Genomic DNA, 27,943 nt, shown 5'->3' on the forward strand with positions numbered 1-27,943 from the left:
GAAATGCAGCCAACAGGCATACTCTGCGCACACTGATCTAGTGGAGACAATCTGGACTCTCAATGCATTCACTAAATTCTTAAAAAATCTTTAATCCATATTTTTGTCAGTTCTTCTCTCTTGAGCATATTTGCCAGTTTATTAGAAAGTAAAGTTTTTGAAATTTAGCACATACCATGTACTTATTATAGATATGATTTCCTAGACATTTATGACACAAAAGCCTCTGACATTCATTCTACTTTTTTTTCTTTTTTTTTTTACCAAGGCTGAGGAGGAATGACTGGGGAAGAAATAAAAGCTTTTGAACAAACTCAAGTTTATTTCTGAAAAGTTGCTTATAGACAGTTCCACATTTCAAGTTGCTTCAGTTCTCAGCTTTTGGTAATTAGATAATGAATTCAAACACCAACAGTTCTGCCTACCCCCCTCTCTAAAAGTGCTACTAAATATAATACAGAGAAGAACACCACATTCAATTTCATACGCTACAATCATTCTCTGGGTTTGCTCTTTACTTTAAATGCAGGTTAGTGAGGGAGGAATTAAAAAAGAAAAGGCTAGCACTGGATCACAGCTGGGAATGAAAAAACTGAATTCCTTCACTGTAATCAGAAAACAATCTATGCAGATCCATTCCAAAAGCTTTTTCTCTCCACTTAAACAGCTTAAAGAAAGGTCCCTGATATATAGTACAAGTCTTAGAGCTTCTTCCCAAAGAGAAATGTATGCATGTTTGGAAATACAGGGGAGTCTCCTAAAACCTGCCCTTGGAGAACAGACCATCCAGGGGTGTCTGCTTCTGGCATTTGCCCAGCTGCCTCCAACATAACGCTTGCTTAAAAATCCGGCAGGAGAAGCAGGGAATAAAAGGGGTGTGTCACCATCTCAAACCTTGTTTCACTGGGCTGCAAGGAAAGACCAGCCTAATGAAATTTTGACAGAAGGAGCAACCCCTTCCTTCCACTCAGCTGCTTCCCAGGATGCGCTGCTGTGCACAGTTCACCAATGACTGATTGGGATCAGGTGACAATGGGCAAAGGCCAGGGGCCCTTCCGAGGGCTCCGAGACACAGCAACAGCTGTAGAAACAGCATCAGTGTCCTCGGCCCGACAGAAAATTGCGGCCAAAGACGGGCTCAGTAGCGGGAAGGGCGCAAAACCTTGGACACTGGTGTCCACGAAGAGCGGAAAAAGTAAAGATAACAGGGACTAATTCCTGACCTCTGAAAGGCAGGTTCGAACCAATCAATTTTGCCATCACTGAGCTGCCTGGATAGGATGATGGGAGATGAGGATGACAGAGTAGGATCATTCCAACAGCAATACTATGAGATAACTGTGAGCAGTTTCACTTACAGGCTGATCTGGTCCGTCCCCACCAAGCACCCGGAAACCAAAGCCTGACTCTTGTTTTCTCAGGAAAACATCTAAATCTCTTGTGTTTGGAGCTAAGAAAAAAAACAGTATTTCAAAACATGTAAGGAGCTATCTTGGATTATTGAGGGATTCTTGAAGGATTATGCTTTGGCGGTACACTCTGAGTCTTCTAGTGACAAAACACAGCAACCAGAAATACAGTGATATTCTCTTTTTAAAATGGTATCATTAATTTTCAAAGCAGAAATCTCAACCACATCTGTGTAGCAGACCAGGATAAAAGCCACTCTGTAACACAACTCAGTTTACTTCAGAACGATCCTTTTCATTATTTCTGCAATTAACTGTTTTCCTGAAAATACAGTTGAAACATACTTTATCTTTTTTGTTTTTCTGATTGCTGTTTGAATTATGCATTACTTGAAATGTTTTATCCACAGCAGGTTAACAAACTTAGCAAAAAAGTCTCAGTAGTTTTACTGCACATGCAACAAAAGAAAAGATTCCTTCATAATTGAGTATTTTCAAGTTGAAGATGATGCACTTACGTTTGTCCTCATAAATTGTCTTAGACTTCAGGTAGACTTCAGACGGGTCCAGTTTAGGAGAGCCTGGTCGCACAGCAGAGGGTGGGAAGGGCATCGGCTGTGGAATGGTATCGCTGAGAGCTTCCAAACTCCCGGAACTGTCCTGCTTGTCCTTCTGAAACAGCCCACAGATGCAAAATCCACATGAAATAAAGGCATGACTACACTTGTGGGTGCAAAGACAATGAACACCATGCAGAAGAAATAGACAGGAAGAAAGGAAGAAAATTACACCTTTTCCAGTGGATATGTCTGACCAGAGTACTAAAGTCTTCCTCACTGGCACATGAGTTTCTACTGGAGACTAGGCTTGGGAAGAATTTGAAGTGAATGATGCTCAGAGCGAAGTGAAGACGGGCAGATGCTGGTAGTTACCAACACAGGGGACGAAGTGGGGCATAAAGGACCGATCGTGTTTGGAGAAGACACCGAATCCTTGTCAGGCGCCTGCCTGGCTCTGGGCCACAATCCAGCACGACAGGCACATGGTGTTCCACAGGCACTGCCTCCTGTCCTTTGCCAAACTCCTCCCCACAAGCACCAGGGGTGCTCCCAGTGTGAGCTGTCTGCTGGAGCAATATACATACGGGGCAGGAGGTCACACCTGGGTAGTGTAGGTAGTAACAACTCACTTTTGTTGCCTTTTCATAATCTGACAGCTGCAACACTCCTGCTCATGAGACAAGGACCCCAAACATCCTTGTGGTCCCTCATCTAAATCCCCAGTCAATTATGCAACAAAATAAATATTTCTTCTGGGCTGAAACCCAGCCTGGAAAACTGGCACGTGGCAGTGCATGCTAAACCACAGCAGGAGCAGAACAGACATAGATCTGCCCTTTCAACCAAGAGCAGAAGAAACTGCCCAGAGCCATTCAGCAGTTTGACACTTCTTGTATGTTTATAAACACAAGAACTTGCCCTTTTTAAGTGAATTATTTTGCCACACTGCTTAATGCCACTGAGCATCGAGCACTCTGTGGGCTTTTGCTGCTGTATGTGTGCTGGAATAGAATGCCAGTCCCCAAGTCCAAACTATTTTTAGCACATTGCCATGGGATCCATGCTGACAGGACCAGGGCCCTCCAACTGCAGGGATTTCTGCTCTGATTTATTCAGTACAGGCAGGTGGATGCTTGCAAGGAACTGAATCTGAAGATCTTATTGAGCACAGTCATCTTTGAGCATGGTGAACACGTGTGCTTGTTCATTCTACTGCTGGGATACAACTAAGGTTGCACTCAAATTGCAGGATAAAGATAGAAAGAGAAGTTACAGCTATGTTCTGGTAATGGGGTTTTCATAAATTGCCCTGATTTGTTCTGTACAAGAAGCATTTTAAAAGAAGCATCTGTGTTCAATCAGTCCAATTTACAACAGAAACCTTCATAATAAACATAAGCATTAATACAAGCATTATTAAATCAGAGGTTCTATTAAGACCAAGGATTCTTTGCTGAGCTAATATTTATTAAAGATGCCCCGACAAATCAAACTTCCAAGAGCAATGAGTATGGAGCTAGGAATGTACAGCTCCATAGAGACTTGCTGAAAATATGGATCCAAAGATAAGCATTTCCAGAAGGGAGCACTAACCAGTCCATTAATTCTATGCGAGGACTGAAAAGAATCAAAGGATTATAAACTTCCTTTAGGAATGAAAAAAATAGATGCTGTAGTTTGTTTCCCTTTTAATGAGTACTGTAACACCAGGTACTTAGACGAAGAATTTATGCCTACCAAGCAGATGGGGTTTTGCTAAACCATCTTGCAGGTTATCACAGGGACTAAAATCCAGAGGAAATGAGATTACAAAGCAGGTCAGAAACGAGTTAAATACAATCACCAATACTCACTCCTTTGGCAGCTTTAGTAGGGGAGGGTGGACCTGAAGAAAATAGAAAGTAACTTTAATAGCAGGTTACAAAAAGTTTCAACACTTCAGCAACATAATCAGATGCCCCTGGGGTGAAAATAAGAGTGACTAATTCACTGTGCTTTTAAATGGCAAAGTGACCAAAACCATCGCTTTAGAGAAGTCTCAATTAGAACTGAAAGCTGAACAGCAATGAAAAATATATATTTCTCTTTCTGCTAGAACCTGGTCAACCAAGTCACCCCTCAGTTCACGGGATAAGTAGACTTATTAATTTGTCTGAAGGACAAATTCATTTGCCACAGACAAATCTAATTATTCCCCAGCTGATTAAGGAATAGTAGTATTTATACAGAAAAAGATCCAGAGATCTTTGCAAATGCCAGTGGCTGAAGTCGGGGTTATAATAAAGCCTGAAGGGACACTGAGAAGCCATGAGCTGCCTCATAATCCATTCAGATTCAGCTTCCTCTGAAAGACAACATACACTAACTACTACAGTTTTTGGGGAGAAGATGCATTCTGGTGTGTGACTGACAATCAAGGAAGAAGTTTGAATATGCAAAGAAAAAAAAACAATTTTTTCTGCTATTCCCAGTGATCAGCCCCACCTCTTTGCTAATGCTTCTTCCCATCTCCTGCAATCCCCTGCTCATTACAGTCATGGTTGAATATATTTGGAGAACCTAACAAAACTCAGTCCATCATATGCTTTGCAATATACTGGAGACCACATGTTTGCTTTAGCACTCCCCAGAGACTTGGAAGAGACAGTGCATAAACATAACTGTTGAAGAAAAAAAACCCAAAGAAAAACCTAACTAAAACTTCGAACAAAACCCCAGCAACACGTTCTCACCCTAAATAGTCAAGGGTATAAATCAAACTTAGAACATAATGGCTCAGAGATATAATGAACTGCTGCTTATCTGTCAAGACTGGACACTAAAATAGGACTTTTAAAAGCTTATAACCAATATGACAATGGCACTTTTATATGTACCTCCTCTTAAGATAAGCAGGGGCACTTCTGCTCCTACCGGAAACTGCTTGAGCACCTCCACCACCTGCAAGTGGGTCAAGCTCTGCACATTCTGATGGCAAATCTCCTTGATGACATCCCCTTTCTGTAGGCCTTGGCACCACTGGCTGTCCAAAATCATCTTCACCTTCTGGCCTGTGGGACTGTCTGCAATGGCAAACCCAAAGCCTTTAGGCCCTTTGACCAGAGGGATGGTGACCAGCTCCGGCTGAGAGCCTCCTGAGGAGGCAAAGGAGACCCTTTGCTCTGCTGAATCCACAGAAGGGCCGTTCAGGCGACCGTTGACCAACACTTTCCCATTCTGGTCCAACACAACTGTTGCTGCTACTAAATCTTGGCTGGACATGGAAGCATCTCCTTTGGACACCGGCGGACCATTAATGACAGGCGTGGCTGTCACGATATCCACCACGGGGTCTTCATTGTCATCAGGAAGAGGGTACCCACGACACAAAGTCATGTTCACATACTGATTGATGGGAATGAGCTGAAACATCTGGACAACATCTGCATGGGTATGGCCAAGGACACAGCTTCCATTTATGTCCACAATGACATCGCCTGTTGCAAAAGAAATTTTGACGGTGTCAAAAACAGAAGCGAAACCTTCAACAAAAATCACACTGCTGTATTCAAATTAATAACTAATGTCTGGGATATTACCTCATGGCTAATATTGCCAAAAAGCATAAAGGATTTCCTCTTTGCATTTATTCTATTTCATCTCAGGACACAGTGCACTAAATATATAAAGTTTAATCTGCAGCAGATTTAAAAAATGATACTGTACAGCCACAGGAGATGAAGCAGAGCACGCACACTACAGCAAGCAGATGTCTTCTACTTTAATTCATATTGCAGAGCATCCTAAACCCAATGCAGAATAAATCGGATTTTTTTGGCCCCGTGTTTATTTTAGGACTAGCTGAACATAAGCTAGGATTGCGCACACACACAAGCTCCATAGTCTTACACTGCTGCCACACGTGGCTAAGAATACATTTTCAAAGTGAACTTATGTGGGCTTCAGATCCCAAAACCTTGTTTAGTGTTTTCATAATTTTGACATGAAACTTTGCATGTGAGGTACAATATGTCCTGCAAACTGTCCTATCCCTTTAATGCTCAGGCACCAGAAAAACGGGATCTCACTTATTCCATGAACTACAATCAGAATAGCTACACATCTTTTCATTCCAACAGTTCTGCAGGATTGTTTACATTTTTGCAGAGGTGAAAAATGAACCACATACAAACAAGTTCAAACAATACATCAGCAACAAAACAGGAAAATGTTCCATTTTGTAAGTAAATAGTATTTATCATTCAAAGTATGAATTCTTTTACTCATTCGCTCAAGAGTAAGTGCTTATGTTATACGTAAAGAAGCATGTTGCCTTTTCTCATATGCAAACCAGAGATTATGGTAAGGTTACAGGTAACCTAATTACACATGTAATAACCATGAAAAAATGCACAAGTCTTCATGGGTCGCTCATCCCTCTTCTCTCCTCACTTGTCCAGCTCACACAACTTTACTTCCTCACTGCTGCTGTGGGCTTTTTGCAGTTTTAATAATCGATGTCATGGTTTTTGGCAGCAACAAGGCAAAATAGACCAGGATTCAAACACATTATTTTTACTTCACTTACAGAAAGAGAAACTATTCTATAAATAAACATGAAGACAAGTGTCTTTGCTAAAGCAGAAATATTGAAATCTTCAGAAGTGCCCTTAAAATCAATTTCTATCTAGAATGCTGCTTCTTTTCCTTTTCAGCCACTGCTTTGCAGAGATCTTTCACATATATGAAAATATTTAATTTAGTGAGGATGTGGATGGAGTCTTCCAACCTCCTGCGCCTCATGCTAGGTTCTCCAAAGTACCCCAGAAAATGGAAGTTTACAGAAATAATACTTAACCTGGAGCAATTCTTCCATCTTGCGCAGCGGGTCCATCTTTTAACACATTCTTCACCTGGAGAAACTCGTCAGGCCTGTCCCCTCCAATGATTGTGAAGCCAAATCCCATGGTACTTTTTTTCAGGGATGTCCTTATGAGTGCTCCAGTAAGCTGGGATGGATCTCGAGTGAAGACAGACCTCTCCGGTCCTTTGGAATTATGGAACAGAGAGACAGGAGGGCAGGAAACTGGGTTATTTCCGGTAAGTTTTTTGTTTATTCTTAAGGTGTCACAAAGGTTAATGATTTGTTTATTGTTGGTCAGCTTCTGAAGCAGGTTTTAAAAGATAAACAGATAGGAAAGTGCTACACTCATTTTCCAGCTGAATTCAGTGAATGGAAAAGAGTTTTTCTGAACAGATTACAACAGAGCTGTATGCAAACCTCCCACTTCGAATTCCCAATTTTTATCCTTGAATACCAAGCTTAAAGTAGATCAAAAGCATAAAAACTCCAGGTGTGGCTTTACCTGCACTTCCAGATGGCTCTTCTAACCCTCCATATATTCCAAAGCTGTTTATGACAACCAGCTTCAGAACAACCAAAATTATTTAAAAGCAGTCTTAGTGCATCGGTTCAATTTTAACATGAAAAAATCCTTCCAAAAACCCAAAAGATCTTGGAGGGTAACACTGTAATGGCTAGCAAAAAGACAAGGCTGATGCCTTCATGAATCCCAGAATTGGATTTTTATAAAGCATACTTGCAGATAAAGATATATGTGACAAAGAACACAATATTCAGGGATACCTGATTTGGAAGGGCCAGCATCAGTCTGTCCTAGCTGTTTTTTCCTTTTGGCTTCCAATACTGGATTTTCAAACTGAGTTTTCTGGTTAATATGACTGCAGGCATACAAAAGGTAGGTCAGAATTTCAACAGAAAACATTCTGACTACTTCCCAAAAAAACCACAAAAAACCACATCTACAAACACTACTTTTTCTTATGTCAGATGAATGCTCTGGAGAAATGAACAAAAAACCTCTCATAACCAATACTGAAAATATGCTCATTCTTTCAGCAGCTTACTTACTTTGAGGCAAATAAAATTTTACTTCCTTTAATCACCAGGCAGAGCTGTAATAGTTTAGATCTGAGCGAACCTGCTTTTTCTCTTGACCCATCTACCTATACTGTTTACAAACCCAGGCATCACCTTTTCCCTAGTAGATGATAGAGAAGTACGGCATAGGAGGGGAAAACCAACAAATTTGAGCATAATTCAAATACCTTGGCTTCGCTAAGTGAAAAATGTTTGGTTGTTCTCTGAAGCTACATTTTCAACTCTTACCATTTTTCTTCTCCATGGTTAAGGAGAGATTTAATTTCCTCCGGCCTGAAGGAGATACAAAAGATCTCCTGCAGCAGTTTAGTGGTTATTGACTTGGCTCTTTGAAGACAGCAATGATCTACAAGTTATTTTTACTCTTTTAAAGTTATCAGGTGCTGATCTCAAGTCAAGTGACTCTGTTTTTGTTAAGCTAAGAAAAATGACATCAGCTCATTTCCATCTATAAATTATTTTGGTTGCAACTTGCTTTCCTTCCCCAAATGAAAAACAGTCCTTAAGTCTTTAAGGTCACACTGTGGATTTTCCCACATGCCAGTGCTACCAGAAGTTTGTGCCATGAGTTTGCGACCCCAGAACTGTTTTTCCTGGATACATTTAATAGTTTCACAGAATCACAGAATGTTTTGGACTTGAAGGAACCTTAAAGCTAATCCAGTTCCACCCCCTGCCACGAGCATGGATACTAGACCAGGTTGCTCCTAGCCCTGTCCAACCTGGCCTTTCACTGCATTACAATCTCTGCTTACTGGGGATAAAGGACTTCAGAATTGCATGCTCAATTTTTATGTATGCCAAATCAATAATTAGCACTTACTCAACATAATATGTCCCATATTGAGGGTCTTCTATTTTCTCCCATCCATAAGGAAGTTCTGCAATCAGAAAGACCGAATTCTCCATTACAGGGGAAAACTAACCACAAATATCGGAGTTTTTATTGAAGAACACCTAGGCTCTTGAAAATATGAGGAAAATAGGGGTCCCATTTTCTTCCCTGATGAAAGGTAAAAGCCTGTTTCAAGGAATCTGAAGCCCTGTAACTCTTACTCTTTCTTGCACTTTCTTGCCTTGTATTCAATGAAATCACACAACTTCAAACATATAATAAACTTAAAAGACCTGTTTGTACTGAAAATTACACACAAAAACCTCCTTTTTATGGCAGATTCAGCATCTGGTAAGAGGGTGCCAGCAGCTCATGACTGACTGAAGGTAATAAGCAGTTACCACAGAGGTCAGCTTATCAAGTTTATTGTTATAGTTATCTTGACCATGGAAATTTAAATATTAGAATAATGAATATAGTCAGACAGACATTTTAAGGATAAATTTGCCCTGCAATCTTGTTTGAGGCTGCCCTAAGTTTGACAATAACAGGAATTTCCCTAGCATATGACAGCATGTTACCAATTACTAATACCAGCATTGCTCCACAGGGTCTGACTAAAGACCCAATGGGTCTATTAATTTAAGTATTGTTCATTTGGATATCCTGCATCCCTGTTTAAAGAGCTGCATGTATGTTTAATAAGCAGCAGTATGCAGCCATTGCTCCAGCTGGCTTCATTATGGACACATGGCTGTTAGGCTGGGCAATTTCGGAGGATGACAGGTCATTCTGAGCCTGCTTCAGCTTTTGGAACATGTCAGGCATTTGCTGACGACAGAGCTACCTGATACTCTTTTCTAGCAGACTAAATTGCCCACCTGTGTAGGAAATGGTTGCAGAAATTGCCTGGAGGCTACTGACCTGGAAGTCTTGAAGGAATTTAAATCAGTCAGATTGTTCCCATAGTTTCTGCATTCAAATGCTAGGTCACATGCAATAATTACCATTAGCAATATGTATTTTGCCATATCTTCTTTGTTACTCCTATATTCTGTTACTTATGGACATTCTCCTTCTGCCATATTCCACCTATACAACAGTTTCCAGTGAGATCATTACTCACGTGCAGCTTTCTCCTTAAGAATGACACTTACTGGAACAAAACATCTCATATTCTGCTCAGGAATACAGATAAACCTTTTGTTTGGCCAGATTCTACTACTCCAGGGAAAATACACCACAGACTTTCTGAACATCTCACCTCCATCTTCACAATCTTCAGGAGCTTTGGCCTTCTTACAGAGTCGGGGATCAAGCCACGTGGTTGTCTTGGTGTTGTGACTGTGGAGCAGAACACATGCCAGTAAGAGAACTCCCTCACACTGACGAAACTTTCCTTTAAGTATTTATTATTGCAGGAAACTGTAGACTTTAGATAATACAACCTTTATTTGTGCCTCAGTCACATCATAAAATACTAAAAAGAAAAGGCACCAGCACACTGGAGACTCTCCAAGGCACACAGCAAGTGTTAGAGGCACAGATCCTCCCCCCAGCCCCCAAAAGCTCATACGGGAACAGCAGCTGTTTCTACCTGATATAAAAAAAAAAAAAAAAAGCTTTTAGCCTCCTCATATGCTAAACTCTCAGGAAGGTTTTTGTTTCATTTTTACCTTAGAACTCATAAATGAGGCAATTTTACATGCACACACATAAGCTACTTTCCGATCCTGGGCGTTCATCTGGGCTATCTGTATTTTGAAACATCCATTCCCAGCCAAAGAACACAAGCAGAGAAAAAAGCTAAACAAGGTCTCAAATTTCAAAGAAATTTGACAGAGAGAAGGTCTCTATGTCACTTAGCAATACTCAGCCAGCTTTCTATTTGTGAGATACAAAACTTAGAAGAAACAAACTGACTTTGCAGGTGGAACCATACGGTCTTCCTGAACAATGGCAATTGTACCGAGCGTGCAACACTGAGGACTATGAGTAAGGAATGTAACAGTAGGAAGATAGTAAATTTCATAAAGAAATAGAAATAGCAAGAGAAGAAGAGAGGTGAAAGAGCAAGCTTTCCAAACTGCAGCCACCAGCACTTCTCTCCTCCAAGGAGCGAGTTACTCACTCAATGAAGTAGATCATGCCAGTGTCCGTGTAGGCCATTTCCCAGTTCTTGGGTAGTGGTTCCAGGGTCTCATCCCTTGACAAATAATTTCTGAAGTCCATGTTGCTGCTTGTCTGGTTGTAGCTGGGAACAGGTTTCATCCAGTCAGGAGAATCTGAATGTTTTTCTTTGTTTTCTGCAGTTGTTCAGGGAAAGTGTTTGTCAGATGCCTATGTTGTTTCTCACAAAGGACCACCCTCTTAATCTGGCTACGAGTGGATGTCAAACACGTCCCTGTATGTAATGTGCATTTTTTCACTTTTTTTTTCAACTGTGAACTTTGAAAAACTGACATGAAAAGATTGAACTCTACTCTTCCCCTGCCAAACTGAATTAACCTTGTATTATGTGCCTGAGCCTACTCTGAAAAATCAACACTGGCAGAAATCCAAGTTGACTATGCTCTGTTGCCATTTCTACAGAGAGAACAGTGTTTGTAATGCATAAAACAATAAAAAAAACCCCAAAAATATTACTCAAAGAATCAGAAGGAAATCTAGAGAAGACCCAAACTGCCAGTAAAATAAACACCTTCCTACAAGCCACAACTAGAAAAAAGACCCCAAAAATTCCTGCAGGAGACTTTAAATAGAAGCCTCTACCCTTCAGAACCGAGGTTATGCTTGATACCCTCTGTGACATGATGATGTATGTGACCTTCGCCCAACCACCAGCCTGACCATTGGCCCCTCTGTGGTGTTGCCAGCCCTGAAGATGACAAGATTAGGTCTGGTCTGGTCAGTGTAACTCTGTCCTAAACAGTCACACAGAGGATGAGCTGCAAATGCATTGTGATAGTTCCTCTCCACCATCAATTCTCCCCCCTCCACATGAGTAACCATGACAGCAAAAGGAAAAGGGCATCTTGCCAATCCCTGAAAGGTCCTGCTGGACACCGCTCCAGCATCAACACTCTTGGCTTTGTTTCTCCCCACGAGCTCCCCTTTGGGTGGTTTCAGGTTGCGTGATAGTTCCCCTATGCAAAATCATCTGAAAATTTTACAGTACGAGCCAATGATGCCCCTTCAACCAATCCCTTCCTTAAAATCTCCTGTGTACAAATTCAGTGATTGCCTCAAAATTCAACGGTAATATTTGCAGGGTATGTATTCTACACTGTGAAGGACTCTGTTATTTCAATAGTGGATAAATTTTTCCTTCCTGCTTGTGTAACTGGCCCATATGCATGTTCTTGACCAAGCAGTGCATTTTATGATGCAACTGCACATCTGGCTGGGAGAACAGCTGTTCTTTTTAAAAGGTCATTTCAAAATCAAGTAGAAGCACCCGCCTGAATAGAAACTGCCTTCATATTTCACCAAAACTAAGGAAGCACGAATGTTTTTTGTATAGCCCTTATCCATTCATACAATACTCCAGGGAATTTCTCCCCTTGTCAACCAACCTATCCCTCCGCTGCCATTAACTGCTTCCTTTTCCTCCTCTTCCTCCTCTTCAGGGAGAGAACTTTCCATCCTTTGCATTTTGCTGACAGATGTGGTTCTTTTTCTCTGCGATTCAGTATCAAAATCATTGTCAAAAAGAACTTGATCCACTGGATCAGGCTGAAAGGGACTGGGCTCTGCTGGAGGCTTTGGAGTACCATAAAAATTACCTGAAAATGAGACAGAAATCAGGATCACTGAAGCACTGATACTGCTGAAGGCACTAGCAGTTGCTGTTACCAGTTTAGTGCCCACGCAGACGTATTTTGGTGAAATTTTAAAGCCTCAAAGAAGACATCAGCACTACCAAAACCCAATCAACAGTCAAAGCCTATTTATTCATACACTGACTTCCTGCTAATGCAGCACTAGTTGTCAGAAAACAAGAGGTTACCTGAAAACTTTTATCCTGCTACAAATTTTCTCAAGAAAAAGATGGATTTAGAGCAACAAAAATACTGAAGTCAAAAAGCAAATTAATTTTATGCAGAGGTATTTATTTTCATAAAACCAGTTAATGAGTAATTGATTTTTAACACTTGCAATTTTCTACTGACAATACACTTGCAAAACAAAGATGTTGATATGGCTTCATATCAACATCTTCATTTCAATATGCCAATATTTTTACTTCAGAAAAAGGAACACATTTTTTCTTCAATATTTTAATCTAAAGTACAAAGGAATCATCTGCTGTTTTCTGGAAAAGAATTTCAGCAATTGACCTCTCTCCTGACTGCTCATATGATTTTTATTAGGGAATTGAGCACAAAGCAAGGAAGCTTCCCAGAATTCCTGGTGGGGTAACTTTCAGTGCCTGGATATGGTTTTGACCATGTAAATACCTATACAAAGAAAACCCTTCTGCAAATATCAAGCAAAGGCAAGGCTCAGAGCAGGGACAGCCAGATAAAGTGCAGCTCAGGAATAAAGAAAAAAAACCTACTAGTTTAGCCTAAATTTGCTTAGGAGATTTCCACAGACTGGACAATATTAACAGATAGTATGGGATAAGGAAAACAAGAGGTACAGAGCCTTTCTCAGGATTGTCTACTTTTGACAACTTTTCTTTTTTCACCATCTCCATTACAATGTTTTTCCTCACCACATTTAACAAACCCAACTTTCCTACAGATTTGGTCAATCTGGTCTAGTGCTGTTCAACTTTTCATTGAAAAATGCTTTTGTTTCTGGCTGGGTCAGAATTTCTCTTGCCTTTTGTCTTTTTGATGCACACCTGAGAAAAGAACATGGTTCTGTTCTCTAAGGTGTACACAAAATTGACTAAATTCTTTTAAATTTGTACCAGGCACAGACAAACCCTTTCAGAATGCTTCCTAAAAATGCAACGGTGAAAATAATCTGGTGGGACTGAGAGTGGTTAAGAGGACAATCTGCAGATTATTAGAAAGCTTTTAAACAAGATTGCTCCTCCTCTTCACAGTAACCCAAAAACAGACTATGGTCTCTCTACTACTGTCATGACCATCAAGTGAGCAGGAAAAGAGGTACCACAAGGACCTACGCTTGGACTAAGATCCTGGACACAAGTACTGGGTCCTAATTCCCATTCCATTAAACATCACCGACATACCATCGTATGTTCCACTTTCTAGTAAGGCTCCACTTTCTTCCAACGCTTTAAACTGCTCAACAGGAATGAAATTATAGTCTACCCCAGGGACCTCCCCATCTCTGGGAGCCCTTGTAGTGCCTGCAAAGACAGAGAAAACACTCTTGTAAGACAGTTAAATGCTGCTTGTTACCAAATGCTGCCTGCTGTACAGTTCAGTAAAAACAATGTTTTTGCAAATCTTTATACAAAGATGATATCACTCCAGTAAGAGTTAAAACAACTGGTAAGCAAGTGAACAACAACGTATAAAAACTGAGCCAGTAAATTACATAGGAATGACATTTCTGGTATTGGGAGAGGAGGAGAGAAGCAGCTGGGTGAGGTGGCAATTAAGAGAGAATTCATTCTTATGGTCAGTAAACCAAAACCAACTTTGTGGCAGCTGACGACACTTGGGCCACGCAATCGCAGTTCTGGGATTCTGGGAACAGCTGTGTTATTTTTATTTTAACCCAGCTGTAAGGGTGCTGCATCTTTCCCTATTTCCACCAGCACCAACTCTCTAATTTGCAATGAGGTCATCATGACTAAGCACATTTGATTTTTGGGCCACCAAATCCATAACTCGGCGCAGAATTTATTTTTTAACCTACAATTCAGAGTGTAATTCAGCCACACGCCAACCCCTGGCTGTAGGTAAACTTTATCAGTAAATTGCTGTGTTAATGCAGAGGTTCTCAAAGTGTTTTGTCTATAAAAATAGGCCTCCCACAGTTCTAACAACTTAATTAAAGCTCTCCTGAAAGGACTTCACTGATTCATTACTATTCATTACTGTCTACAATCTAATAGCATTTTAAAAGCATGTATCATGAACAAGAGCTAGTAAATAAAAGCTAGTAATAGTGAAATGCAGTTTAAGAAAGCCACTAACTCTCAGGTGTGCTCAGAGAGAGGAGAGCAGAATTCCTGTAGATACAAAAACTTTACTTGACAAAGTTTTTAGTGCAATGAATATTTAAACAGTCAACGATGAGCCTTTTTAATCAGTCTTCTCAGGATGAGCAAACAGTCTGCCTGTACGTTCTGCCACTGTCACCCCTTTTACACCCAACCCCTCCTCCCACCCTCCTTTCAGCTGCCTTGCTCTGCCGAATGCACCTGACACTCAAGGTCTCAGTTTGCTCTTTGTGAAGAAGAAAACCCCAATACACTGACAAAATTCAGGATGTTTTGGCACTGCTTGATCATGCTAAGATTTCTTGTGGTGGCTGGGGTCATTCTAACAACTACTGACAAACTTGTGAAGAGCAACACACAGATATTACTAGAATAATCTGAACTTTGAATTCTCAAGTTTTTGCTGGTTTTCAGTCCATACTGGCTGCACCAATTCATGGCAACTTCAGATGTGAAGCTACTGTAGCAAAGCCAGAAGTCTCCGCTACAAGGTAAAACTCTAAATCAGATTAAGAGAGAAAGCATTTCAAGCTCACAAATTATGTGGGAGTTAGCAGGAACTGATGAAATGAGGCTGATCTTTACATACTTACAAGGGATGGTTCTCAAATAGAGATTGTCTCTGATCACTTGCTGGAGTTTGTGGTCTATCGAGCCCTTCTGGAACTGAAGGCTCAGGTAGTGGCGCAAGTCCTTGTTGATGACTTTTCCTTAGAAAGAAAAAAGAATAAATTAGAATAACTTGTAAAGCAGGATCTCACAATATGAACTGTGTTTCACTGCTGTAGAAGTTTCAGAAAAAGCACACAGTTGGAAGCGTTGCCTTCTTTTAATTACAACAACCTTGACGGAAAATACCATTTTGTGCTATCAAATCACAGAATCCCAGAATGGTTTGTGTCAGAAAGGAACCTTAAAGCTCATCTTGTTTCACCCCTTGCCATGGGCAGGGACACATTCCACAATCCCAGGTTGCTCCAAGCCCCAACCAACCTGGCCTTGAATGCTGCCAGAAATGGGGCAGCCACAGCTTTTCTGGGCACCCTGTGCCAGGGCCTCACCACCATCACAGGGAAGAACTTCTTCTGGCACAGTGGTTTTAAGCAGAGCTGACTAACAACCATTCCCCCTCAGCTCCCGAACAGGACAGTGACAATAGTCTGGAATTGTTTGAAAATCAATACAAAGTATTAAAATACAAAACCTATTACCAGAATTCAAAGTTTCTACAGACAAGAAACTATTTCACTGTATTTTTAAGTAGTTTCCATTCAATTTACACCTACTCACCAGTCACCTGAATTCAATATTTTGTCACATGGGAATTTGCATTCTTCAAATTATAAAAAGAAAATATTTCTTTCTTAAAAACATTGCATAATAGAAGGGAGTTGGGTTTTTTTACAATTACTCCTCTACAATACTTCTGTCAGGTATCATTAGTGAATCTGTCACATCACTGGAGAACCATGGCCCCTTCAGCACACAAATAACTGAGCTCTTGTATTACAGCCTCATCCTTCAGACAGGAGGGTACAAACCAATCTTTTGTACTCTGTCAGCCTCCCAGAAAACACAGTAAATAGGGTTCAGTGACCTTGGTAAATTTAGGTTACGCACTACAGCAGAACACTCAGGGCTTTAGGGAAAAAGCTCAACCTTTGTCTCCAAAGCTAGAGAAGGAGATGGGCAGCAGCAGATGGATGCTGGAGTAGCACAACAGCAGGGGAAAAGGCTGGAACAGACAACTGCTCTTGTAAAATTACATCACCAACAGGTTATGAAATGCCTAAACCTGCCCCAGAAGCATTTCTGACAGGAGCTTTTGAAGCCTGTGAGCTCAAAGTTGCTGAGGAGACCACCTCAAACAGATCACAGACCCCACAGCAGTCCTCATACAAGGCCCATTCACCTACATCTTCAACCAATTACTGTACTTATACATATACATCAAATTTGGAAAAAATCCCAAACCATCAAAACCTTCCCACCACTAACCAAGTCTTCCCAACCATGCGTCACTTCTGCAAAGCTGGTTGCATGCTTTGGTTGTGGCAAGTTTATACTTCCCCTTCCCTTTTAGCCAAGGTGAGTGCGTTCCACATCTTGTTCTCAACTCCCAAACATACCCTCAGCAACCACCACTCACCACCAGCAAACTGAATTTCAATCTGCGCCCTTTTCCCTCCAAACAAAACCATGCCATGATGGGTATTTCAAAGTGGAACCAAGATTACCTATCAGCCCTTCAAAGAGGTCAGTGATGTTCAGAGATTAAGCAAAACTCACACAAAATCACCTTAAACCCTCAGGCAAGGAGACAATAAGCCCAGCACACCCTCTGAACAAGCAGCACATTCTATGCTGAACACAAGTTCTGAGCTCCAAATGAAATCAACTTCTCATCTCCTTAAACACCATCATTTATTTTACAATTACTTCCAAACACACCAAAGGCATTTTGCAGTATTAGGCAACACCTCAGCATTGTCCTCATGGCTGTCCAGCAGTTACACAAGCAACAGCAATTCCCACTAATGCAGTTCTCCAACCAACCCCTTCCCAGGAATGCACAGCAACTCCACAATCCCCACCTCAATTCCCAATTTTACCAGCATGAACTGTTCCCCATAAAACTCTGGATTTGCTTCCTGCAGCATAATGAGCACAACACATCAAGGAATATGGAAACAAATGGAGTAATCTCCAGCAAGAAAAGTATTTTCCATTTGTTACTACAAATCACTTTACTCTTTGTAGACAAGATAGTTTCTCAACATTAAAAAAATGTTTTGCTGCTAAAATGGTCCATCCATCTCCTTGTCAAAGCCAGATATGCACTTCAGCAATCCCAGCATATTTCACTTAGGCAGATCAAAACACTTATATTTCACGGAGGCAGATGGATCTGTTCATCAGCTACTTTCAGAGTACTGCACATTGGAAAAACCAGACAAAATGTGAGAATCTGTTCTGGATGTAGAATTACAAACTTTATTTACTCAGTGATCTTTCCCTCTTCAAGTTTAAAATTTTAAAAGCTTATAAACCCTTTTCAATAAATATTAACTCAGTTTAAAGACAAACTAAAGGCAAGGCTGCTACTAAGGATACGCCAATATTGAGGGGTTAATCTTTATATGAAAAGTTTAGAGACTACACTATACTGTGAGACCAAGATGACTGAATTGAAGACTGACAGGATTGCTTGGGGAAAACAGGAGAAAGTCAAACAAAATAGTGGGCAGAAGAAAAGCTACAGAAATTCACCTAGAGGATGGTGTGCATTAGAAAGCAGAAAAATAAAGTAATCGTAAGGATGCTTTAGGCAACCTCTGGCAAAAGTCAGATTATCTTCCCACCAGGAGCTGAACATGCTTCTTTTACATGGTTTCACACAGGCTTTTAGGAAAACCTCATGTATCAGCCTCTTCAAACTGACCTGATAAATGTTGGGTCGGTGTGTTTGTTGTGCTGCTGAACCGCTTCTAAAGGATGACACCGGCAACACAGGGACCAGTCAAGAGGAATAATATACTTTATACCACTCAGGTTCTGCCAGATGAACAGGCACAAGCCTCTTGTTTTCAGTTTTAATTTCAATTAACCAAAAAGGACTGATCAAATGAGGATATGCACACTGGAGTTGGGGAAGGAGAATTAAGCGACTGCAGAAAAAAAAAAAAAGGCTCAAGTACCACTGCAGTAAACCACAGCATTATGAATTAGGGAGACAAATTAAGGGGACAAAGGGGGCTGGGGGTAGGATTGGCATCTGGGTACCAGTGCATGTAGCTAGGGCATGTCCTGCCTCTCATCCACCAAGAAACAGCCCCCACAGTTCGAGGACCGGGCAGGGAAGAGCTCTCCCGGCCCAGCCCACAGTGATCTGCCGCCACCTCCTGCTGATCCCCTTAATTCCACTCCCCATGTCTCCTCACTCCCCTCCCCAGGGGAGTTTGAACAGCACAGGGTGAAAATAGCAGATATTACACACTGACATGCAATTTTGTTTTCTCACTTAGAACATAGCAGAGGGGAAATGTAACCAGAGTATCATCACGTACATTCAGAATTCCACACTGTGAACAGAATCCCAGAGTATCCAACGGCTCCGGCTCCATTCAGCTGTATGATGTGTTACATAAGCTGTGGCTGCCATAGGCCACTGACTATGAAAATTCCAGTGAAACACGTTAGGAGCTATAAAGCAGCTCCATGTCTAACTAAACACTCACAGTCTAACTAAAACAGGAATTCTCAGGGCTCATGAAGTGGAAAACAGTTACTGTTTAATTAAACTGGGCTGTCAATACACCCACTGAGATTAAGTGATTTTTGATGTGACCAAGCAAAAGCCATTTAAAGAAACGTTCAGCTCCACAAATCAGGCATGCAGTGCTAGGAAACCCAAGCTAGAATTAGTGTGTAACACATTAGCTTTATTATATTCCCCAACAACTATTAACATATGATGATTTTGCATAAATTCCAGATCTGAACAGGTGCATTCACTGAGGACAATGAATGACTTCCAGCCACGCAAGAGAATCACTCTATTCATGAAATGTGGAGAGACTGGAAAGACCCAGTGTGACGTAGCTGTCAGTACCTACCACCTGCAAGTACTTCACTGTGACCTGGCAAATACACACCTATGCTCTCAGAACAAGGAGAAGGTGGAAGGTTCAAATTATTACAACTAATACAGAAAAGAGGCTAGATCCTTTTGAGAATGTCCAACTGAATCAGCAGGTGCTTCCTCATTTTGTGGGTTAGAAGCATATGCCTATGTAATGAGACGATCCTTAACGTCCCTTTCAACCTGAACCATTCTGGGATTCTGTGATCCAGCACTGCAAAACTTACAGTTTTGCCACCTACCCTGAGTTCATTTCCCTGCCTCCTCCAGCGTATCCGTGGGCAGGGTGGGGGGACACTCTCCTGCACCCACAGAGGGCAGCTCTGGTCTAAGCACAACCAGCAACAAACAGCTTTTTTTAAAACCACCTAAATGCACAAGCACTCAGCTCACATGACAGAACACATTTTGAGCAGGGAGAGCATCAGCAGAGCTGCAGGCAGATGCCTGCCCCTTCCCTTCCATCTGCTCCTGGGACATGGCCATGCCTCCGCAGGGCATCCCCAGCCAGCGCATGGCAGGGCGGGGTCATGCACCACTTCGGAACTAAGAAAAAAGTAGAAAATTGAGACCAGCTGCATTTGGAAACCCGTATGTAGGGCAGTTATACTACTCAGTTACACGGCTCTAGCATGGGTCTCTACTTTTCTTCTCTATATCTTGTTACATCTGTAGACATTCTCAGCCTATGCATGATTTCCACAGAAAGGCAGCATTTTAAGTTGGTTTTATGCCCTGCACTGGCAGTAAAAAAACTTGCACAGCCTAATGAATTGTCTACAACCTTAAGGATTTTTAAAATGAAAATTCTTTTGAGTAAAGTAGTTTCAACTTTCAGACTCCAGCTTCACACACACCAGTATCAGATATGATTACAGTAATACATTGCACACACACAAAAATCCATTAACTATGGGAATGCAGTCAGGAGAATTACCAGTGACCAGGGTTTACTCTAATGCCAAGTCTTTTAATACTCTATTATTAAATAGGAGAACAGCAAGGCTGAAAGGTCTGCGCAGCTGCTTCTGATAGAAGATCAGACACTGAAGGAGATACACTCAGAACTCAAGTAATTTAAAATAATGAATGGGTTTCAAATAAAATGCAAACATAACCATTTCCTTCAACTTAATAGTGGGGAAGAAAAATGCAAAAGAACTTTACACAAGGGAAGTTTGACCTTTTTTGTTATATATGAAGACTTCCCTTTCTTCCCTTTAATTTGATATTTTCTTGAGAAGTGAAAAAACACTGAACAGATTAACAATGTTTTGCCTATTTATAAAGATTTGCTGTATTTCCAAAAATGGGGTAAACTGGCCCATGATTTCCATTTCAAGTCAGATGCATTGACAGCGATGGTAAAGAACAAGATTCCAGATAAACTGCACCCTGTGAGCCTCTGCCACTGTCAGGTTTGAGACAGAGAAAAGGATTTACAGAGATGCATGGAAAAATCACTGAGCCCAGCCTGGGAGTTTGAAACACCTCACAAAAACCAAATGTGATTTGCAAGATCTAATTATGACTCTCAAAGTGACAAAGGGACGTAAAGCACAAGACGAAACAGACTTTGGACACCACAACAGCAGATGAACCAAATACACTGACCAGAACAGAACACGGAATTGTTAAGGTTGGAAAAGAACTCTAAGGTCATCAAGTCCAACCATCAACCAGCACCCACTATGTTCACCACTAAACCATGTCCTCAAGTGCCACATCCATGTGTTTCTTAGAATGCTTTCAGGGATAGTTACTCCACCACTTCCCTGGACAGCCTGTTCCAAAGCATTATAAACAATGTCCCAAAGCCTGACATAAACCCTGGTCCCAGTGTAACCTGAGGCCATTTCCTGATCATGATCTACTCAAACCACCATGCAAGTGATGCAGCTGATACAGCAACACACCAATGGGTTCAAACATGTTAAAAGGATGTTACGACACTCTAAAAGGTCAAAACAACAATCAGAACTTGTAATACACAGACATGTTGAAAAAAAATTAAAAAACAAAATTGTTTTAACAATAGCACTTTATTAAAACTTCTTGATTATGCACTCAAGGCCTTGCTGAGTTTTAATCATTGTGCAGCTCAATACACTACAGAGGCTATTCTGGGTAAGTAGTATCTGTTGCTGCAACACTTGCACTGTGAAGTCCAACACAGACACTTACAGCCATGAAATAAGAGTCCTCTGTAGCTGTCACAGGTTACAGTAATACATAAATCATTTAGTCTGCTCTTAATTGAAAAGTGGAGCACCAAAACAAAGACAAGTAACCTGAACAACGGAGATGATTTTCCTAGGGCTAACTATGGCTTCTTTTTCCCAATTCATAAATAATCTTCCATTCATTCCCTTAAATTTACAATGTGAGGTTTTAAATTATTCACACTAGAGAAAATGCTTTACTGAGACAGCAAACAAACCCATTTGGTCTGGAAAGCACAATTAACATATCCAACTGAACAAAATGTTACTCGAGTCTCCAGATTGTTCTAATATTAATGCTTCCCTTTGGAAATCTCCAGCTTATGTGCAAACTCAAACTTACTGACATTTAATATTATTCCATGTCACACCGCAACAAGGGACCGCACACAGCGCGCCTGTGCAGGTTAACCTGTCATAGTGCTTGGCAGAAACTGCCAATGCTTCTGTCTGTCGAGAGAGTGCAGCATGTTTCAGATGTGACGTATGTCTAACACACCATATCTTTTTGCTTAAACAGCATGCAGCTCTACAGAATGACACACTTCAATCACATCCCCAAAGAAAAATGTCCTTGCAGCTGCTCTCTGTTACACAAGCCATTTAATGTACTTGGGAATTGGCACTGCTTTCCCAACAGAAGGGTACGTGTTCACATGCCAAGACCTTTTTTGAGTGTTCAGATCAGAATAGAATTTATGCAAATAACAGACAGGTTTATTTTTAGCCTGCTTTCCATAGGAAGCAAGATACACAATTACACTCTGCATAATTTCTAGGTCCACTAACCTATTTCAGTATGGAGTTTTAGCAGGGCAGGAGTCTGACAAATATAATCTATTGAGAAAGATACTGCATTCTGTTCTCCTTTGAGCAGACAAACCTGTGGAGTGACCATCCACCATGGAAAACAGAAAATGTTCCCAGCAGAGGTGTCCTCTAGCTGTGCCAGTGAGCAGCAGTGTGTGGACTGTCATAGCTGGACCTATAAACTAATTTACACAACAGCAAATTGGGCTTTTAAGTACCAGCCCCATCCTCAACATTGCACTGCCTGCAAGTATAACACCTCTTGTAACAGATCATTTCCATACAAGAATGTCACCCAAGGGCATTTTAGTGGCCACTTTCCCATGAGACCCTCCCCAAGGTTCCACCACCACAGAGGCCCCCTGAGCACACGGGTAAAGGAGCAATTCCTGCTCCGACAAACATGAGTCATTATGCAACCTTTATGAAGGAATTAGAGCTTCCTGAAACCGGCTTTTCAAGGAGCCTGGGAAATCCCAGCACTGCTGCAGGGTGGGCTGCAGCATTCCCAAGGGACAGCTGATGCTTATGGCTGCAGATTGCACTGCTGTGACTCACCACACTCTGAAGGACTCTCAGGAACCTGGAATCACCACGATATATGCACCAGGGCAGCACTCCTCCGATCAAACCCATAGAAGTGCTGTGTCACAGCAGTATTGATTAGAGACATCTCACAGTTTAATTGGAAAACAACCCCTCCCCACAGTGCTCACTGCACAACACGGGCAGTCAGTGAAATCACTGTAACTCCAGATGGGCACCAGCCATAACTAATGTCAGTGCCTGACTCACACAGTTCACACGGCAATTCTACAGCAATTCTACACCAAGGGATGCTTTACTCAGTCTGCTGCACCACCCAAGGGCCAGGGGCACACCAGTGTGCAGCACAGCATCCCACAAAGAGCAGAGACACTGATCCACGCTAATCTATCATACCCATGAAACCCTCTGGTGTCACTGCATGAACAGTTCTATTATAACCCAATTTTGCAGGGAAGCCTCTGTTTGCAATCTTTATCACAGGCGGTTGTTTAAGTAATCAAGTAAGAAAAGACCATTTCCCTACATGTTCAGTTAATCATCACATAATACTAAAAATTAAAGGAATTTCTCTTTCTGCTTGCACAAGATATCCTCTTATTCCATCACTATTCATTTTATAAGACTTATTTTTAGTTATGGAACCCAGGATTTTCAATTAACTATGAAAGAGTGCTTTCTCCAAGGAGTACACATGTGAGGAACTGGATACCAGCAATAGAGGAACTGCTCGGCCTCTGAGATCCAGCTGCTTTCTAGTGAAGTACAAGCATGCTGGACTTGCCCAGGCAGTGCTGGCACATCCCACCACAGCCCTTCCCTGCAGGAACCCAGGTCACAGCAGCCAACCTGGCACAAATACACCAGAGGTGCTGACTGATGAGCTCCAAAGCATGTCTGGGAGTGGTGCAGGATCCTACTGACAGCTACAGCTCGTTCAAAGAGCTGCCAGAGATGCCCACCTCACTATTTGGCACAGTCACTGGAATTTCAAACAAACCCAGCCAGCTGAGGCTGACAGACTTCTTCTCATTACTGATGCAGCATTTAAGCTGAAAAATCCATGCACTTCCCCATCACCAGTTTGCAGGAAAATATGTCTAAAACCAGTTCTAAAATCAGCTCGCCTGACCTTAGTGTGACTTACCAAAATACAGTCAGCTCTTCAGGAACACAGGTGGTTGAACTGACGCTGCCAATGTTTAATGTTCAGAAATTTCTTCTTTTTTTCCCTAAATTAATATTTTTATTTCTGCATGCTGTGTTTACTGTTTTACGTATGCCTCTGCCTGCCAAGGAATTGTTAACTAATCACCATGATATTCATTTTGTTAGCACACAGCTGGGTACTTGGTGTTGCAACATCTGTTTCTCAGCATTTCTTTTTCTTATCTATCTGTAGTTAGCAACAGAAGTGTCTCAACGGAGGATGTCAGTATGTGGAAAAAGAAGCTGGGAACCAACAGCTATTAAAACATAAACTTTCATATTAATAACCAACTCACAGAATAACAGAATATCCTGAGCTGAAAGGGACCAACAAGGATCACGAGTGGTTGTGACCATGCACACAACCACTCCAATATAACAGCAATAAGACGATCTCCTTTCAAGAAATACTTCTACAATAAAGTGTTCAAATCACCTGCATTCAAGAGATTGGCAGATTAAAAATGGGCAAATAACCTATTCATTAAAAGGTCAAATTTGAATTTCATAATCGGTATTTACTGAACATTAAAAGAAAACTTGCTCTTTCAGTGGTCAATTGCATAACAGATTCAGCTCTATCTAGCATGTGTCAGTACTTCCTAACCTATGGAGAGGCCATTCCACATGGGGAACACCACAGCTCTATTTCCAATTATCTGTAACTTCAGAGCAAACTTCTTCCACTACTCTGTACAATAAACTAGAACTACTCGAAGCAGAGAAAAATAACATGGGCAACAAAATCCACAGTAACTTAATTTTCACTCTATGATTTCCAGCATAAGCCATGTACAAAGACACTTCAAAAACCTAAACCATCTGATTTTAGAAAATCCTGCAGGGCCATGTTTGTAGTCAGGGTACAAATGGTACAATCACTCGTGGCCAGCTTCAAAGATACCTACTACCCCTTCTCCAAGTACAATAAATGACAAAATAAACATTTCAGCAGTGAACAAGAATCAAAGTCTAGAGAACAGGGCAGCAAACAACTGTTCCCCAGCAGATGTCTGCGACAACTGTCTGGCTGATATGCCATTAAATTCAGTGATTAACTTGCACCAGTTGCATTGTTTCAATTAAGACTGCCCAGGGAACTGCTAGAGTCACCATCCCTGGAGGCGTTTAAAAAACATCTTGATTGAGGACATGTTTTTGTGGTGCTGGTTGATGGCTGAACTTGGTGACCTTAAAGGTCTTTTCCAACCTTAACAATTCCGCAATTCTATAACTTAATTTTTGCACAACCATGCTTGGCACAAGGTGAATGTTGTAAGCAAAATAATAATCTTGTCTAGGTCACGAGACAGAAAGAATCCTCAGTTATAGTAACAGCAGTTTCAATGCATTCAGACTGCAGTGCGTTCCACTAGGGAAACTCGCCAACCAGCTCTGTATGGAGCTGTATCCAAAGGCTGGAGTCATTTATATTTGCTTAAAGAGCTCACTAAATTAAAGACCGACACAGAAATGGAATCCTTGAAAGAAAGCACTTCAAATAAAGAGACAGCTTTGAAGGGAAAGCCAAATCCAATTCCTGTTCACAATTCGCAATCAACCAGAAGGCAGCTATGGCTTTGCAACCCAACAGGGACACCCTCAAACTAACAGCACAAAGTTTGTTCCTGCATTTATTGCACCATTGCTTTACTATCATCCTTGTCTGACCATATAGGATCTGCAGTAATCTCTCTGAAACGCTCCACAATCACTAGAGCACAGATCTTGTTACCCTCAGTAGATGGTTCTTCTTAAAATGCTCCCTTTTCTCCTCACTTCCAGGACACACATGAATCTGAAGATAGTTTTAAAAGGTTACATTTTTATCTGAATACCAGTATATGTTATATATCAATTGACCAATGTGATAAAACATTCAGCTAGGTAATGAAAACCCATCCTGCACCTACAAGCGTAAGAATTACATTGGGCCAAGCTGACAGCAGGCACCTGTCCTAACAATGTTAATCATTTCACAAAACTGTGACAGGAATGTAGTCAATATCCTTCCCAATTTTACTCTTCATATTGAGTCCGAATCAGTCAGCAATTACATAGTGAGCGCTTGATTGTTACTAAATAAATCCATTTAAATTCCCAAATTCATTGTTCAGTCCCCATTGGCAGATCTACGGCAACAGCAAAGAAAAGGAAATAGACATCTTGCTGTTCAAATAAATCATGGGATGAAATAGAGATTAGCTTGTCTTTACCTGCCAGTTTAGATTCTTATTAAGAGACTTAAGGAGGCTTTCCCAGAGGCACTGTCAGAGCAATCAGGTGAAGCCAAGGCTGTGCTGCACACACACCAAGGCTGTACTGTGTGTGTGCAGCACATCCTCACCTGCCCAGCACAGGGCACCCGGAAGATTTATGGTGCCAGGAGGGTCTGACTGGAGAGGGCCAACTGCATCATTTGTTACTCTAAAAAATAACAGTGCAAGTCCAGCATGCAGTTTAAGAATGGTCTTTGCACAGCAAAATTCCAAATATTCTCTGCTTCTTAACATAATTTGCCACAGCACTGAGGTCCAGCTAAGTTTGCATGAATCACTCAAACTTTCTGCGCTTGAACCAGATGCATGTTGTTACCTCAAAAAGCAGATTTTATTTTTATCTCCGCTTATTCGTTAAATAAGAAAAGCCTCGCACTTTGCACCTAGAATTTGAGAAAAGCCTGGCATTCGGCATTTAAAACTTAAGACTGCCAAGAAACAACGAACGCTGAATCTTTTCAGATCACTGCAGTATGAAGTGAACACCCAGTTCTCACGTCCCAATTTCAAATTCTTTAGATAACACCAAGTTCTGTCAAAGAACTGGGTGTTTTTTGGAAAACACTGTTTCTGTCTTTGTCGTTTCCTTAATATCCAACATCTCTGTAGCCCCACACCAGGAAGAGCAGCAGACCTCTTAAGAACATTGTTCAAATAGGAAAAACTCATATGTATTTGTCAAAAGGCAACAAATAAGTATTTCAAACAAATTTCCTGCCACCAAAAGGTAATTCAATAAAGCAGAAAGTGACTCAAGTCCTTTTTCTTTTTGCTGCATTTCACCCACTGTACATTTCACCCACTGCACATCTGTAGACATTCTCAGCCTATGCATGATTTCCACAGAAAGGCAGCATTTTAAGTTGGTTTTATGACCTGCACTGGCATACTTCCTCATGTAAAAGATTTTTTACTATTCCTACAGCATGACACTTCACATTAGAGATTGGGTTTTGATGTCTGAATGGAAAATACCCTATTTTTAGTAGGCTTTTCACTGAGAGAACAATTGGCAGTTCTGAATACTTTGGAACTTCCCTGTGGATACACTACCCGCACTTGTGTACAAATACACACTGATGAAAAGGTTAAGGAATACCCTGAAGATCCCATCCCCCACTGCCCCTGACTGGCTGCCAATGTCTGATAAAAAAAACCTCCATTTTAAGCAGTGTCCAACACTACAGTTTAAATAGAGGCTTATCTACACAATAGATTTCTTGCTCCCTCATTTCAGATTCCCTTCCTCCTCAAAGGCCAGAGAAAGTAAATAATCTCCTGCTTCGTACCAGACACACCTGTCTCGCCTGTATTTTGTCACAGAATTTGTGGTAAAATC

General features: G+C 41.2%; 1 protein-coding gene across 2 annotated transcripts in view; it reads right to left on the reverse strand.

Annotated features, from left to right (window-relative positions):
• MAGI3 (membrane associated guanylate kinase, WW and PDZ domain containing 3) overlaps positions 1 to 27,943 on the reverse strand; it is a 54,884-nt gene that overhangs the window by 14,164 nt on the left and 12,777 nt on the right. For both annotated transcript variants that reach the window (XM_084220835.1, XM_084220836.1), the window contains exons 2-13: positions 15,490 to 15,606; positions 13,955 to 14,074; positions 12,321 to 12,530; positions 10,877 to 11,051; positions 10,010 to 10,089; positions 8,734 to 8,791; positions 7,596 to 7,690; positions 6,807 to 6,995; positions 4,846 to 5,445; positions 3,823 to 3,854; positions 1,928 to 2,081; positions 1,359 to 1,450 (exon numbers count right to left, since the gene is read on the reverse strand). In XM_084220835.1, coding sequence (XP_084076961.1) covers positions 1,359 to 1,450; positions 1,928 to 2,081; positions 3,823 to 3,854; positions 4,846 to 5,445; positions 6,807 to 6,995; positions 7,596 to 7,690; positions 8,734 to 8,791; positions 10,010 to 10,089; positions 10,877 to 11,051; positions 12,321 to 12,530; positions 13,955 to 14,074; positions 15,490 to 15,606 — 1,922 coding nt within the window. The remainder of the gene's footprint in view (positions 1 to 1,358; positions 1,451 to 1,927; positions 2,082 to 3,822; positions 3,855 to 4,845; positions 5,446 to 6,806; positions 6,996 to 7,595; positions 7,691 to 8,733; positions 8,792 to 10,009; positions 10,090 to 10,876; positions 11,052 to 12,320; positions 12,531 to 13,954; positions 14,075 to 15,489; positions 15,607 to 27,943) is intronic.

The sequence above is a fragment of the Fringilla coelebs genome (genome assembly GCF_963513975.1).
Source record: "Fringilla coelebs genome assembly, chromosome: 23".
In the NCBI taxonomy this organism is placed as follows: Eukaryota; Metazoa; Chordata; class Aves; order Passeriformes; family Fringillidae; genus Fringilla; species Fringilla coelebs.